Below are 16,231 nucleotides of genomic sequence, written 5' to 3' on the forward strand. Positions count from 1 at the left end.
CATTTAGCCCTTAGGTTTTTACCCCTTGTTACTCTATTAAATAACGTGCTTGAAAAGCAATGAATGTTTGTTCTGTTTCCAGCTATATTAAGAGCAACACCGACACCTGCTGTACAGGCTTTGTGAAAGACATAATGATAGAAAAAATTATCTGAATTAAGAACTGCTTAATATCTTTATTCAGCATGCAATCCACTCCAATAAAATGTGGTAATGAGGTGACAAGATCTGATTCACTTCAGTAATCACAGGAGAGACAATATGGATTTGGGTAAATAGTCTGATTTTAATGAATGAGTAATTCACTAATTGAAACTGACAACTATTTGACACTATTTGAAACCCTATAATGTTTCTGTACTTATTTTCCTGAGCTATGCAGACATGAATGACAACCAATTTACAGAAACTGTAGATTCCATTTTCCTCTACCATTTCTTACAGGAATAAAAGAGGTTCTAGAAAATGTAAAAAAAAAAAAAAAAAGTTATCTTAAGGATGGGTTGATATTCTCACAGTGAGAAAATGAATAAATAGCACCATTCATTTCTGCTCTGCCTTTTTAATTCAAGACTACTCGTTCCAGCCTATACAAATATACTCTGTATACTGGCCTCATGCATCACCAATATCTGATTAAAAAAAATAAATAGCTATCAAATACAAAAATAAGACAATATTTCATATAAAGAGGAAATATCTTCTAAAAATGCTTTGTGTTAAAAGACCAATATCAACCATTCACTTTGGTCAAATAGGAAATTCAGAAATGAAAAGGATGGAATGTTGCAACATTAGAAAGACATTTTTACAACCGCCTGAAATATTCAAAATGTTCCAAATACAAAAGTGTATTATTTTAATCGTTTCAGATTTGGAATATTTACAGTATTACACTTCATATAAAATCAAGAGGGCTTTTCCACGGTGTGCATTTACAGTTAGAGCAATGTTATGCACACCAAACAATAAAATACAATCTGTCAGATGTTTCTAGAGCAAACAGAATTACATTGATCATCTTAACCTATATTAATAAATAGTGCTACAGAGTTGACTGTCTGATAGGACAGTCTATCATGAGTGTTTGAGATATGAACTGAGCTCAGCGGCAGTAATGTGAGAGGACAGAAATGTGCTTCATTTGCATCCCTGAAATTCACACACACACATCTCAGCTACCTTCATGCTAAAAACAGGGCCTGTATCAAGCCCTGATCTGAGGTTTCTGCTGGTGAGTCAGACCGTTTCTGTTTTGCTGTGGGGGACAGGCCCCTCACTACTGGGCTCTGTGTCAGTCCGAAGCCTTTTGAGAGGTCTTTCACAGAGTTCTTCCTCCTCTTGTTTGACTGTGATCTCCATGACTTGTGTGCTCGGGCTGCTGGCGTCAGGGTTAGAGCAGGGGGGTGTGTTTGCTGTGGAAATATCTGGACATGTGGCGGAGCCGTTTGTCTGTGATGTCTCATCTGTGACACAGAGAAGCGGCGTGGAGGAATGGCTTCCTACACCTGTGAAATCAGAAGAATACATTTAATATTCTTAAAGACACATAATATATTTAACATTTAATAATAAATCAAACTTTTTTTTTTTTGTGGATTAACTCCACAAAGTGTCACTTAATGAAGAAAAAAAAACTAATATTTTATTACTGTCATCACATCATCAGATGAACTGTTACTAAATAATTCTTCTTTTACTATAAATATATATTGGTAAATAATAATAAGTGTGTAAGTCTGATGAGACTGACCGTTCTGGGCATTTGTGTCACTCTCTGGCTCAGATGGGTGTTTGCTGTTGTTTGAAAAGTTGGGAAGTGAAGACGAAGATCCACTGGACTCAGAGCTCTCCAAAATACACTCCATATAATCTCTGTAATGCCAAACAAACACCAGGCAGGATATGACCTCAAACTGCTAAGATCTGATTCTATATACACAGTTTAATTAAAGGAATTAGACTTTTAATGTGCCACATGGTATTGATGGCTGACTTACAAAACTCCAGGGCGAAGACTGTATTTTCTTTTTCCAAGCTTGGTTTGCTGTGCAAAGAAATCATAACGCTCAGATTTCTTCCACATGTAATAAAAGGCCACACATTCCCCTACAGATCTAGTTCTCACCTGGAAAAGTTTAATTAAGTAACAATTACCTTTGTGAAAGCAAAAAAAACAAAGTCAAGTTCACCAACTGATTACTAAAATTGTATAACAGTAGCAGGAATGAGGAATGTGTCTGAACACTGACCTTATTCGCTTGTATTGAGCTGAAATCTTTTCCGTAAGTGTTGAGTCCTTGCTCAAAACCTCGACATTCCTCTTCTGTCCAAACTGACATTTCCTCTGAGGGAGAGAGAGATTTTAGTTTAGGTGACACATTGAGAGAATGTTGACTGACGTGTTGAGAGCTACTTTATCACAGGCTTGGATGCGTGCGCTTAAGCTTGGAGCTTTTCATACTTCCCAAAATAACATAGTGAAAAACATTGCTTCATAGAAGTCAAGAGTTTTGAGAAGCACATGCTGCTATTATAAACTTCATACAGAAGCCACACTATGTTTTACTAAAGTTGTAAATAGATTAAAATATTTGTAATCTATAAAATATTGTAAAGATAATTCAGGAACATTATGTGGCACATGGGTATTACAATGAATATCCAGTACAGTACTTCAGAAGTCAACATATTGTTTATTTCCACATCAACATTTCATTTTGCAATCTAAGGTACCTTTCACTTACATAAAAGTCAGGGAAAGTCACAGAAAGGATCTAACACTAGCATAGTGGCTGATTATTAGTATTCATAAAGCACGTATTAATGCCTTATTCTCCATAACCATATTTTAGATCCCTTAATCCTACCCTACATCTAAACTTAACTACCTGACTATATAAGCAAGCAGCAAATTAGTATCTTATTGAGGCATAACTCATAGTTAAAGTTAATAGTGAGAATTGGTCCCCAAATTTAAAGTGTACCAAAAAATTAAGGCATACACTGAAGGGAACACAATACATCAAAATGTTCTAGAGAACCCACGAGTTGTATTAGCAACACTTCAAGTTTTGAAAATGGAGCTTTCAACTAATCTCCATTACTTTTTTATTCATTTTACAAAAAAGTGTAATCAGAATGTACAGTAAAAGTTATTTCCGTATTCTAGTGGCTGGAAGCGGAGGTATTCAAGCCTTAAAGGGATACTCCACCCCAAAATGAAAATGTTGTCATTAATCACTTACCCCCATGTCGTTCCAAACCTGTAAAAGCTTCGTTCGTCTTCGGAACACAAGTTAAGATATTTTGGATGAAAACCCGGAGGTCTGTGACTGTCACATAGACTGCCAAGTAAAATACACTGTCAAGGTCTAGAAAAGTATGAAATGCGTCAACAGAATAGTCCATCAGCCATCAGTGGTTCAACCGTAACGTTATGAAGCGACAAGTATACTTTTTGTAAGCGAAGAAAACAAAATTAACTACTTTATTCAACAATTCCTTTGTCAACAGTCTCCTCTGTGTCTCTCCATATCACCATATCCTGCATATGCACTTCTGTATCAGATGAGCTGTTTCTTCTTTCATACTTTTCTGGACCTTGACAGTGTATTTTACTTGGCAACCAAATGAACATAAACAATCAACCAGATTTTCATCCAAAATATCTTAAATTGTGTTCCGAAGACGAACGAAGCTTTTACGGGTTTGGAACGACATGAGGGTAAGTGATTAATGACAACTTTTTCATTTTGGGGTGGAGTATCACTTTAAGGCTTGAATACCTCCGCTCCCAGCCACTAGAATACGGAAATAACTTTTACTGTACGTTCTGATTACACTGCAAAAACACTGCATGTTCTTCTTCATATTTGTCTTGTTTTCCAGTGCAAATGTGTAAAGTTTCTAAAATCAAGATACATTTACTCGAGAAGCAAAAGAAGAGTTCATTATTTAAATAACAACATATTTGCCAATAGGCTCAGGACTTAGTTCTAAAAGAAAACAGGTTTTCATATCAAACCGACAGATATTTGTTCATGTTTGTTTGTTTAATTTGTCAAGACCTTAAATGTGCATCTCAAGTAAATCTATCTTGATTTAAAGATATTTGTATTGGAAAACAAAAATACTGAGGAAGATACAAATTTTTCGCAATGGCATTGGCATTTAATACCAAGACTTTCTGCTCTTAAGTCATTTTCAATTTGTTGATGGCCGAATTAAGACTTTGTAAGACCTGCAGAAACCCTGTAATATTAAACTAACGTCATTTTGTACACACACAAACACTCACCTTTGGCAGGCTTCACGTTAAATTTCATTCTTCTTAAAGCTTCTTCTGAATTAAAGTTGCATTTAAACAATTCATAAAGAGCCTGAAATGTAAGTTAAGGAATTAGATTTACACTACTATTACATTACAACATGACGTCAATATGTTTTAAGTGAATTTGCCACTGGATGGTGACCTACCTGTTCATTGTCTTTGATGTGAGATCCTTCAGGAATTGCATGGACACCAGTCTCTTCTCCGCTGGATTTAGAAGCCTCGGCTAAAAACTCTACAACCTTTTCTTCTGGAATTAACTCTGGATTCCACAATAGCTGATCTTCATTCTCATACACTACATTTATAGGAGACAAGCAGAAGAAGAACAAAAATGTGCATTCATAAAATATGTGATAAATATATACACATCCCATCTAAATAATGATATTCCGTTCTGTCACCTTTTTCATTATCCTTATACTTGCAAAGGCCAACAGGAGTCTCTGCTTGATACATCGAACCAACCATGATTTCCTATGAATGACAGAAGAAAAAATTAATGTCTGAACTCATAAGAAAAACATTTGTGAGAAAATCATCTAAAGTCTACCTTCTTCCAATCTTCAGATGGAATATAATCATCATCTTCAGATTCTTCCTCATCCCCTTTAAAACAAAAAGTCACATGGAGCCCCATTTAGTTAGACTCTGAATCTATATCATCATCTGCTGGTCCTACCAGGCATCTACTAAATGGTACAATGAATGAAAAACATCGTGTAAGTGCACATTTGTTACATTTAAAAAAATATATCATAAATAATATAGTGTGTTATGCTGATTTGGTAGATATATAGAAACATTTCTTATTATGAATGTTGAAACAGTTGTGCTGCTTACTATTTTTGTGTGAAATGGTGACATTTTTTTTTTAGGATTTTTTGTTTTTTACTGTAAATGGTAGTGTTCGCGTGTATACACTACAGTTAAACGTTTTTGAATAGTATTAATGTTTTTAATGAAGTCTCTTCTGTTCACCAAGCCTGGATTTATTTGACTCAAAGTACAGCAAAAACAGTAAAATGTTAAAATATTTTGTCATCTTTAACTGTCTTCTATGTGTATATATTTTCAAATTTAATTTATTCCTGTGATTTCAAAGCTGAATTTTTAGCATCATTACTCAAAAACATTTATTATTATTATTGTTGAAATTTATTGTTGAAAATACAAATCTGAAATATAAATCTTTTGTAACATTACAAATGTCTTTATAATCATCAATTTTGATCAATTTAAAGCATCCTTGCTAAATAAAAGTATCTATTTCTATAATTTCATTCCCAAAAATTATACTGACTCCAAGCTTTTGAAAGGTATAGTGTATAATGTTACAAAAGCTTTTTATTTCTGATAAATCCTGATCTTTGGAATGTTCTATTAATCAAAGAATCCTGAAAAAAAATGTACTCGACTGTTTTAAGTATTAATAATAATGATAATACAAATAAATGTTTCTTAAACAGCAAATCAGCATATTAGAAGGATTTCTGAAGGATCATGTGACTGGACTGATGATGCTGAAAATAAAACTATGATCACATAAATAAATTACATTTTAAAATATATTCAAATAGAAAGCTATTTTAAATAGTAAAAATATTTCAAAATATTACTGCTTTTGCTGTATTTTGGATCAAATAAATGCAAGCTTGGTGTGCATGGGATAAAAAAAAAATTGTTAAAAAATATATAGTTTATATTTCACAATTCATACTTTTTTCTCAAAATTCTAAGAATTGTGAGATATAAATGTTTTTAGTTTACATCTCGCAATTCTGACTTTTTTCCTTTACATTTTGAGGTTACATATCACAATTGACTTGCGAAACATGGAGAAGAAACACGGAGGAAACAAGCTTTCATAGATGTGTAACATGCAGTAGTTTTTTTTTAAACATACCTTCCAAGTAATTGGATGGCCGAGGGTAGAGGAGTTGAGCTGTGCTGTGAGAAACACTGCAGGACGGAGGCTCCTCACCAGATGACTGCACATCCTCATCCTCTTGATTCTCTTGATCATCGTCCTGAAAGCCACAACAATGATTGGATGGATTTATTATGTTTATGCACACAACAACAAATAGATTCATTGTTTTCATGTAGATCTTTACTTTGGGTTTACTATGGCTGCTGCAATTATTCTCTGAAGAATCCTCCTCTTGAACATCTCCATCCTCTTCCTCTGGAGACCCACCAGTGCCGTAGCCATACAATTTCAGAAGATCCCCGATGGGCATCTCACTCTCCTACCAAACCAGACAGCAGTACAATGATGAATCAAGACCTATGAAGGTTATTTAATAAGCCTCATCTTATCATCATAAACGGACGTATTAAATAAAAAAAAAAGGTCCATACTCGAGCGAGGTCATCAATTTCGGCACTGAAGTTAGTCTCTCCCTCCAGCTTTTCCTCTTCTTCTAAAGTCCGCTCATCATCAAAGTCATGTACGAGCATGTCTGCTGAAGGATCAAAGTCTCTGTCCTCATTCTGGACCACTGGAGGTGCTCCTATTTAACAGACACATATTTTTATTGATATAATTATCTAATGTATATACAGAGAGAGATACACACTAATAATATCCACACACACACTATATTAAATGTACATAAATTATATAATATTACACATTCATTTAAAAGTGGGCTTTGATGGAGCCTACTTTAACTTTGTTATTGCTAGGAAAATAAAAATAACAGACATATTTACCTTCAGAGCCTGAACCACTTAAGGAGGGCTGGAAAGAAAAGAAGACATCTTTATTCTAAGAATACAATTATATATCAAACTTTAAGAGCAAAAACCAAAAGAGAAAAGATAAAATATGACCTAAATCTGATTGTGAATTATCATCTACAGCCAGAGGCAAAGCTGTTAAACCACGTATAAGCTCATGTTAATGAATGAGACTTGAAATAACAGTGCACCGGGTAATAATTTATTGGGCACTGTTGGTGTTTCTTAATATAAACACTGAAGAATAAACTGGATGCGAGTTTGGCGCTCAGGCAACAAGTTAGCTGCTAGCTGCTAACACATTCAAATTGGGCGCCCTAACCTGTTTGCTAATTATTCAGGGCTGAATGTTAAGAATTACGCAATCGTTGCAATATTTAGAATTAAAAATGAAGTTAATTTTATTAAAAGGTTGCACTGACCGCTTAAGTGCGTTATTTACTGCAATTTGTAATGTTTCTCTTACCTCCGCCATAGTTGTTCTAGGTTCTGTGAAACCAGCGATAATGTGCTCAACTGAGTAGCGCTACACTACTGTGGTGTATCCTACAAAATAAAAGTCATGTCACGACCCAAACACTGCGTAAAGGTGACAAGCACAACTGGAATATTTGCAAAAACAGATAATTCCGTTTTTTTAAAAATTGTAAAAAAAAAAAAAAACATATTTTTTTATGTTATCATGTTTTTATTTTGATTTATTGTGTTAGTTAGCTGTATTTTTACTTAATCAAAATAACTGCAGTTTGATTGAGATTAATTGGAATGCACAATGACAAAAAAAACATGATTTTTGAAAATGGTTAAAAAACGGAGTTATCTGTTTTTGCAAATGAACTCTTCATTTGGAAAACGTAAGAGTATTTCAAAATTAGCCTTTCCTCACTTTACTATAAGGTTAAAAAACAATACATTGGAAATCAAAAGTGTCTATTTACTTAAGGGAGACATTTTATGTTTGTTATTGAAATGACCAAAATAAAACAGTTGCAAATCTACTTTAAAACTCTACCTGTTACAGCTGTGTTCCACTTAAGACTCGCTAAATAAGACAGTTTCATATTCTAAACAATGCAGTCAGAAATTTTTCCATCAATAAAAAGATTTGAACCCTTATAGAAATGATTCTACATTAGAAAAAAACAAAATATCAATTTAAAATCATGTAAACTCAAATAAGAAACAATGGCTTATGTTTTATTTTACATTGAGCAGTCACAACATGGGTGCTTGCTTGGACATCCCATAAGCAGCCAATTACAATGCTATGTTTTATTGACTTAAAACCAGGATGAGATGGCTTTTAAGTAATAAATAACCCTAGGGAAAGTAGTACAGAATCTACTGCCACAGAAACAATGGGCAAAGTGAAAAATGAAAAAGGTGATTTTATTTTGGTTAGCATTGGAAAATGAAATTAAATACATATTCTTTGAGCTTGAGGTATCTGAAATGTTATAAACTTCCCGTTTCTCACTGATACAATCACTGAGAATTTGCAGATATGAATTTGATAAAGAAATGCTTCTTCAAGTGAAATCAATAAAAACATGAAAAAATACAATAAAAAATACAAGCTGAACACATAAAATACTTCTGCAACAACGTCATCATCAGTGCTGAAAAATAAATCACACAAATGGACATCATCCATAAAATCTGAATCTCTAAGAAATGGACAAACAAAGTGTTCCAGAAAGTGGCATACATGAATGAAAACCATTCAGTAACCACAGAATGCAGCAGATTTTCCAGATGTACAACATGTATAGCACAAGAAATAACTGAGAAATGTGTGATATTTTCAGTCTAGCATTTTGCATTTGTAAAAAATACATCAGACATAAATGTAGGAGACATTCTCATTTCTCTTTCTGATTCACCCAAAGGCAGCAACTTTAAACAAGACAAATCAAAACACTGAAATGTTTGTGTATATTGTATTACAATGTTCTTGCAAAAACTAATATCCATTTGAAATCACTGACAAATGAGAAAGCCTGTAAACTGTTAAAGTGCAATTACTACACAATTTTTCCTTTACCATGATTCCATCAGTACAAAACAGTTACCGCATTCCATTCCCAAATACAAAAAAAAAAAAAAAAAAAAAAAAAATAGAAAAGCAGTTGTAAGAATTTGTCCAGTTGAACACTGAGTAACACTGAAAATGCTTAACATAAAATATTGATCTTTAAAGCTTGTTATCAAAAGACTCAAATAAAACATCTACTTAACATGTACCTTGTTTTATACACTCAAACACTAACTTTCCATTCATCATTCAGGGTTTGAAAGAACATTCCTGTAAAACTCAAGTTGTTATTTAAACAATTTATAGTACCCCCTATTTATAGCTAGAATAAACCTTTCCATACAATAAAACCCAATTCACAACCCTAGCAATAAAATACAACTCTCATAAAAATAAATAGCCTTACTGACTTTTAAAAGTACTCTTCAACATACGATACAACAGGTGTTTCAATACTAATGACAGTCCTCATTCCCAATTTGTGGCAAGTGTCCAACACTGCAGGACACAAACCATCAGTTTGTAACACAGACACCACTTCTTAACAGAAGTGAAAATTAACAGGCAAATATTTACTCTGGAATGACACATTCCAGTATGTCTGAAACCTGACCAAATCTTTAATTTGAGACGATGCCCTGCCAGCATCTGCTGTACCTTTTACAGTCAATATTTTCTTCATGTAATAATAATAATAAAAAAAACATCATAAAATAATAAAAACAAAAGGAGTGACTTCTTACTCTTGCAAGAAATACAAGAACTCATAGATACAGCCTTGTGCATTATAAATGAACATCAAACCACTGCTCATACAGACACTTTCCCTTTGACCTCTAGTTTGATGACATTCTCGCTCGGTTTGGTGGTCTGCTCCTCTGTGAAGGTAATGTAGGAATACACCAGACTGCCAGCAATACTGAGAAGACAAGTACAGGCAATCAGCTCATTAGCGGCGCACTAAATCCTTGCATCCCATCTGTTTCCTTCTGGGAAAAGCTCACTTCTTACCTGATGTTCAGACCAATAAAGTTAGTCCACGAGAAAATGTAATCTCCTCCAAACACCATTCCAATATACGTCACTAATATATTCTGCAGAAACACAAACGTTGTTAACAAAAAGCAGGACAAAGTATATCTTTGTATGCTTAAGGAAAAAAAACATACTTACTTTTAGGCAGCCGACGATAGTAGTAGTTAGCGCAGAGTTATACTGAGTGCAAAGTACAGTGGAGTACATTAAAACGAACCTGTAAATGTACCAACAGAAGATGTACTTTTAAGGAAATCTCTAATGCCTAAAATCATTCATCTACACTATTAAAAAACTGAGGTTGTCAAAACTTTAAACAAAGAAATACAGTAGCAACATTTTAGTATTTATGTATCAAGCTTAAACTTACATGAAAACAAACTAACATTTTATTCACTTACATAATGTTAATATATCAACCTACTGAAGTACTTAAGTTCCACATGTAAAACGTAAAGTTCATCACACTTAGCTTTTCTATTCCAAGCTGAAAATGAAAGTGTGTGGAAAAAAACAAGTGTGTGGAATTTGCCAGTAACCAATTAACACTTTTCTACTGTAGCATTTTTTTTTTTTAACCATTAAAATTATTTTCTTTTTTTGCATGTGTAAAGGTGCGGCCACACTGGCAAAATTTTCAGCAAAATTCAAACTTGGGACGCCTTCATTCTTCATAACACTATGCAAGAGGAAACTATGCACAAAAAAAACACTAACATTAGCTTGTTGTGCATTCACTTGCCAATCAGTTAAAATATACAATCAGGAGCTCAAAGTACTTCTGAAATTAATTAATAAAAAATTCGATCTTGCATCTGTACGGACCACAGGCACTGGCTGCAGTCTTCTGCTAGTGTTTGCATTTCTATGATTAATGGAGTTTTAACTTTTGTTGAACTTTTATGACAATTAAATTACAAACTGACAAAACTAAATAAACACATGAATGCCACTAAACGTATTTAAATTGCATTAACTTAGACAACCCTAGTATTGACCAAATACAAAGTTTCTATTTTAACTTACCCCATTATACAAGAGAGAATGAATTGACCTATAAAAAGCACATCTGACCAGCCTTCATATTCTAAAGCCTGGGAAAAAAAAAAAAAAGATATTAAGTGATATCTTTGGAAGGACACACTTAAAGGAAATAACTGCCTAGAGATCCTTCAATAACACATACAGAGTAATTACCTTAGTTAACCATTAAACTTGACAGTTATGGAGCTGTGTGTAAGGGAATTTATAGGTCAAGCTCTTATATGGTAAAAAGTCACACATAACAAAAAGAGGACTTTCCACATTTTTTTCATAGGTGGAAACTGCAGAGAATTACTTGCATGGTGAGTAAAAAACAACGAATCCACTCAACCAGTCTAAAAAGAGGTGAAGAGCTCACCTAAAAGGAATATACCTAACTCTGTAAGCTACTACATTCACTCTGCTAGTTACGCTGACTGGTATAATGACGGCTTTGTGCAAGAAACACACTGTCTCCTGTCCTCTCTCCTTCCTGAGGCAGCGCCTGCCAAATAAACTGGGCCTCCCTGTGAACACACTGAGCTAAATAAAATGAGGCATTCATGGAGCAGGGCCCTGTCATCCTAACCTCCCAAACAACTAAGCCTTGTGCTCACACTGCTTTTTCAAAAAGACCAGGATGCAGCACACTTTTTGACTAAGAAAATGCAGTTATTTTTTTCATGGGAGAAGCTTTCAGGCAGGAACAGACATGCTGAAATTTATGTCATTCAGCTTGTTATGATTTCAAGAGAATTTATGACAAGCATGCAGTCGTTTCAATCGGCTAATGGTGTGTGTTCTCTGGCAATGTGAGCTCACTGCAGCTGAGCAGATGGTGTGTTTGTGGTTGCCAGATCATCGGTGGGTATGAGGTCTTGTTGAGAGACGGACTCTTAGAAGTGACTAGAATCCTGGGGTTATTTAAGGTCTGGCATGTAAGCACAATATATTATATATAACTGAGCATTACCCAACAATCTGCTGTATGTGTGCAGCTGCTTTTACTGTTATTCAAGAAACACATTTTTATTAATGAGCCAATATCCATTACTAGAAAAAAACAATATAAAAAATTCTATAATGTTTAAAAATTAATATATAAGATGTTATATACAAAAGATCAATCCAAAGCCAATCTCAATCATTAGAGAACACTATATATAAATTATGTTTAAAATAAATTACTGAAAACAATATAAAAATTATTTAAACTTATAAAAATTATAAATATTTATATGCATTGTGAGAAAAAAAAAAATCCAATAAAATAAATAATAATAATAATAATAATAATAATAATAATAAACATACCTTATCCATATCTCCTGTGACATGTGCTAATAGCAGTGTTGGAAGAATCATAAATAAAGCATTGTAATAGAGCAGACCATACTTTCCCAGCTCCTATAAGACAAAAAAAGAGCCAGTAAAGCCATGTCATGATTTCCTCTTCTCTCGCACCCTCTACACTAGCTGCTCTTTTTCTAAGTGAGAAACAGATGGTATCCAAACATCTGAAGTGAGCCAAAGGGCTTTTTTTCAGGAAGTGAGCATAGGCTTTAACATTTTGACGTTGTCAGTGCTTTAGATAAATCTGTACACATAGTCCACATTCTTCAATGAAAACTGAAGCAGCTATAAAACTACTCTCTCTGGAGGCCTCAAATAGAACACACATGACTTCTTTTTTCAGTCCAAGCCAGTGGGGTAATGCAATAAACACGGCTCACGTTGCCAGCACTCTATGTTTCATCAAATACAAGCACAGGCATATCTTCTAAATATATTGAAACTGAACCGGTTCTTGAAATGTTAGAACATGCATATGTGAACAACTTTTGCTCAGACTGGGTGCAGTAAAAATGAAGATGTGAAAGCGCCCAAAACAAAACCAGTTACGTAAAACATCAGTTCTCAAAAATAGGAGTAGGATTGCAAGATAAATAGACTTTTTGACTCAAAGGAGGACAAAATGTCTCATTTGTCAAATTATGAACAACAAATTAAGCCAGGATTGACAGGTAGGGGCACCTGTGGCCTAATGGTTAGAGAGCTGGACTTGTAACCAGAAGGATGCATGTTCAAGTCTCGGTGCTGGCAGGAGTTGTAGGTGGGGGAGGGAGTTAATGAACAGCGCTCTCTTCCACCCTCAATAGTACCCATGGCTGAAGTGCCCTTGAGCAAGGCACTGAACCCACAGTTGCTCCCTGGGCGCTGGATATAGCTGCATATAGCTGATATTGCCCACTGCTCCGGGTGTGTGTTCACGGTGTGTTCACTTCTCACTGCTGTGTGTGTGCACTTGGATGGGTTAAATGCAAGCACCAATTCAGAGTATGGGTTACCATACTTGGCAAATGTCACGACTTTCACTTTTCACCTTCAGGTTTGCAAGAAAAACCCTCATCTTCATGAACAAAACGATGCAAAGTGAAATTTATTGTGAATTATTTCATGACATTTTCATTAAACAAACAACATAAAGAATTCGCATCACTTAGTGATCCATGGTAGTTGCTTCATTTTTGTGCAAGCATAGGAAAGCAGTATATCTCAATTAATGACTACAGAGAACAGCTGCTGGGGAGTATTCAAGGTATTTGAGTAATCTCTATCATGAATGTGTTTCTTTCCTTACCTTAGAGTCAAGCTTCTGTTTCACAAAAGCTCCATTGGCAGCAGTTAAGACATCGTTCATTAAAATGAACACGTACCCTTGCAGGTCAAAAGCCAAGTCAGCACTGCACAAGAAATATAAGGGAACTCATCAAACACTGTAAAAAACATATGTGATTAAATGTTTGCAGACATAGTTAAAGTCTCTTTCTCATACTCTAGGCGTAAGACAGTGATGTATAATTAACTTCTATGTTGCAACACAGTCTCATAAACAATAACATTCCTCTATAAAGCAATGAATAATTGGCATGTCCAGCAAGATAAGGCTGAACTCTATTGGACTTTGAATTCTATCAAACAATGAGCCACTGAAAACTTTTACCTTGCAGCTACAAAAGCCCCTAGAATCATAGTAAATACTGTCAGCTGAACTGGCCGGGAGAATTTCTTCCTGTAATGAGGGACATAACCAGTGACATTTTTATCATAATATTAATTAATTAGAGATAAGCTATCAGAGACACTGTAGTAATTGGAGAACTTTCACTTACTTTAACAAGAAACCCTCTGCCAGCATTGTGAAGAGAATAGAAAACCTCCTCAAAACTGTAAACATTGGCAGGCTGAAGGAAGGAAAACCACATAATTAGATACAAATACATAAAATACAAAACAAGGCAGATCTATTATATGTAATATTTAAAGCTGTTATGTACTGGATCATACTTAAGTCTTTTTGTCCCAAAGAGGCCTGTTATTTGATTTCCAACATATAGAAGAGGTAGCGGAAATGTCTGAAATTACAAGGTAGGTAGGTATTGAAAAAGCGTAACAAGAAAGTTGTAAGCAACACTTACAAAGCTGCATTGTTTTGCAGGCCCATGTGGGTATCTTTTCCAATGTCAACAAAAAAGATATGCACATGTATTCCTTGGGGAAAAATCACGACAACACGCACAAGTTTAAAGAGCCAGCATTCATCACCTTTCTAGGTATGCTACCATCAAATTCAGGGAAGGTGATCACCCGGAGGGCCTTTCCCACCCGTAGCACAACAACTGTTGCCAGCATCTGCAAAGTAAAGACATGATATGCACTTGCCGCTCTGCTCTGTAACATAATGTGTAAAGCCCAAAGTATGACCAAAGAAAACCAACCTGACCAATGCCAACACATATCGAAGAGGGAAACCTGTTTGGGAAGACTGCTTTTTAGCAAAGACTGAAAGAACAACGTTTTGTTTACATGCTTCTTCCACTATAATTACATTTGAAAGCTATCATAAAATAAACCGTCATATACAATTTAGTGTTGATTGTGAGATTTTTAATTTTTATTTTAAATCAGTGACTCACTTTTAAGGCTTCTTGCATTTAAAAGAAAAAAAAAACAGACAAATACTGGATAATCATCATTTTAAATAGTTTAAACCAGGTAGTAGCTCACCATGTTTACAAAAATGGGATGTGGTGGTACCAAAGTAACGTTACAGAAAGGGTAACAACATTATACTTGATATAAACCTTAGTATTGAATGAGTACCATATTCATGTACCGTTGTATTTACATGGTTCTCCAAGGAACTTCAATATGATAAAGTTACATGTCTTTAAACCATGGTTTTAGCACGACAGGTCCGTAAATGCATGGTAATAACACTGAACGTTTTGTTTTTAAAACAACCAGCTTCAGTCTCACATTGCATGTTTAAACCAGCTCACGAAGATCAACGTCCTTCTGCACCAGACTGATACTTCTGCCATAACTAACGTTAAGTTGACAACTATCCCAAGTATTCTGCATCTAGAGACAGTCAAACGCTTAGAAAACACAGAGTATGTAACTCCAGTAAAAAGTATTCTTACCTGTAATTGGTCAGGACGCTCTTGTTCACTACAATTATAAGGAAAGAGCTGACGCCATAAAAGCCCGCAGCTAAAAGTTTGAAGAGTACCGTTAACGTTTGGTCCGCCATCCCAGCCGCTTCATTCCTTGGCTCACATTGCTTCATTCTGAACGCAGCGCCTTTCTTCCTCCCCACGTTGACGCCTTTGAACGTCCGCCATGTTTACAGAGCTACGTATTCTGTGACGACAACATTTCTAATTTACATACGTCAGTGCGGTGCTCTCTGCGTGCACTAATAAAGTGGATACACAAAGATATGTACCCACAGAGCGACATAACACTACGTGCACTAATAAAGTGGATTTACATTTAATGTAAACTTCCATACAGGATATTTTTATACCTCAAGTTGTTAGAGTTTTTTTTTATTCACTAGTTTAACGTTGACCATTAGCATGTAGAAAAAAATATTTTTATTTTAAATTCCGTAATACGAAAGTTAACCATGGTTTCGCCACAAATAAAACTAAACCTAATAACAGAAAACCATGTTAACCACAAATTAACCATGATTTTGCTACACTTACCAT

General features: G+C 34.8%; 2 protein-coding genes across 4 annotated transcripts; both read right to left on the bottom strand.

Moving 5' to 3' along the window:
• Positions 1-546: 546 nt before the first annotated feature.
• LOC109093450 (mesoderm induction early response protein 1-like) lies at positions 547-7,674 on the bottom strand. 2 transcript variants are annotated; one of them, XM_042726062.1, is made up of 13 exons: positions 7,545-7,674; positions 7,052-7,079; positions 6,698-6,849; positions 6,451-6,585; positions 6,240-6,363; positions 4,887-4,942; positions 4,738-4,810; positions 4,480-4,631; positions 4,301-4,382; positions 2,253-2,347; positions 2,001-2,047; positions 1,754-1,875; positions 547-1,508 (listed from the first exon to the last, which is right to left on the bottom strand). In XM_042726062.1, exons 1-13 carry the CDS (start codon positions 7,551-7,553, stop codon positions 1,240-1,242), a joined length of 1,344 nt encoding a protein of 447 aa, XP_042581996.1. In that variant the 5' UTR covers positions 7,554-7,674; the 3' UTR covers positions 547-1,239. The 2 variants fall into 2 exon arrangements, with proteins under 2 accessions (XP_042581996.1, XP_042581995.1); XM_042726061.1 differs by having other exon boundaries at positions 2,001-2,128.
• Positions 7,675-8,446: 772 nt separating this feature from the next.
• Positions 8,447-15,875, bottom strand: slc35d1a (solute carrier family 35 member D1a). Of its 2 annotated transcripts, none has more exons than XM_019107191.2 (12): positions 15,659-15,875; positions 14,951-14,984; positions 14,778-14,864; positions 14,520-14,587; positions 14,345-14,416; positions 14,176-14,244; positions 13,813-13,915; positions 12,486-12,578; positions 11,175-11,242; positions 10,287-10,365; positions 10,125-10,207; positions 8,447-10,032 (listed from the first exon to the last, which is right to left on the bottom strand). In XM_019107191.2, exons 1-12 carry the CDS (start codon positions 15,802-15,804, stop codon positions 9,924-9,926), a joined length of 1,011 nt encoding a protein of 336 aa, XP_018962736.1. In that variant the 5' UTR covers positions 15,805-15,875; the 3' UTR covers positions 8,447-9,923. The 2 variants fall into 2 exon arrangements, with proteins under 2 accessions (XP_018962736.1, XP_042581997.1); XM_042726063.1 differs by having other exon boundaries at positions 15,748-15,872.
• Positions 15,876-16,231: the final 356 nt, after the last annotated feature.

This window comes from Cyprinus carpio, chromosome B6, assembly GCF_018340385.1.
Source record: "Cyprinus carpio isolate SPL01 chromosome B6, ASM1834038v1, whole genome shotgun sequence".
NCBI lineage: Eukaryota > Metazoa > Chordata > Actinopteri > Cypriniformes > Cyprinidae > Cyprinus > Cyprinus carpio.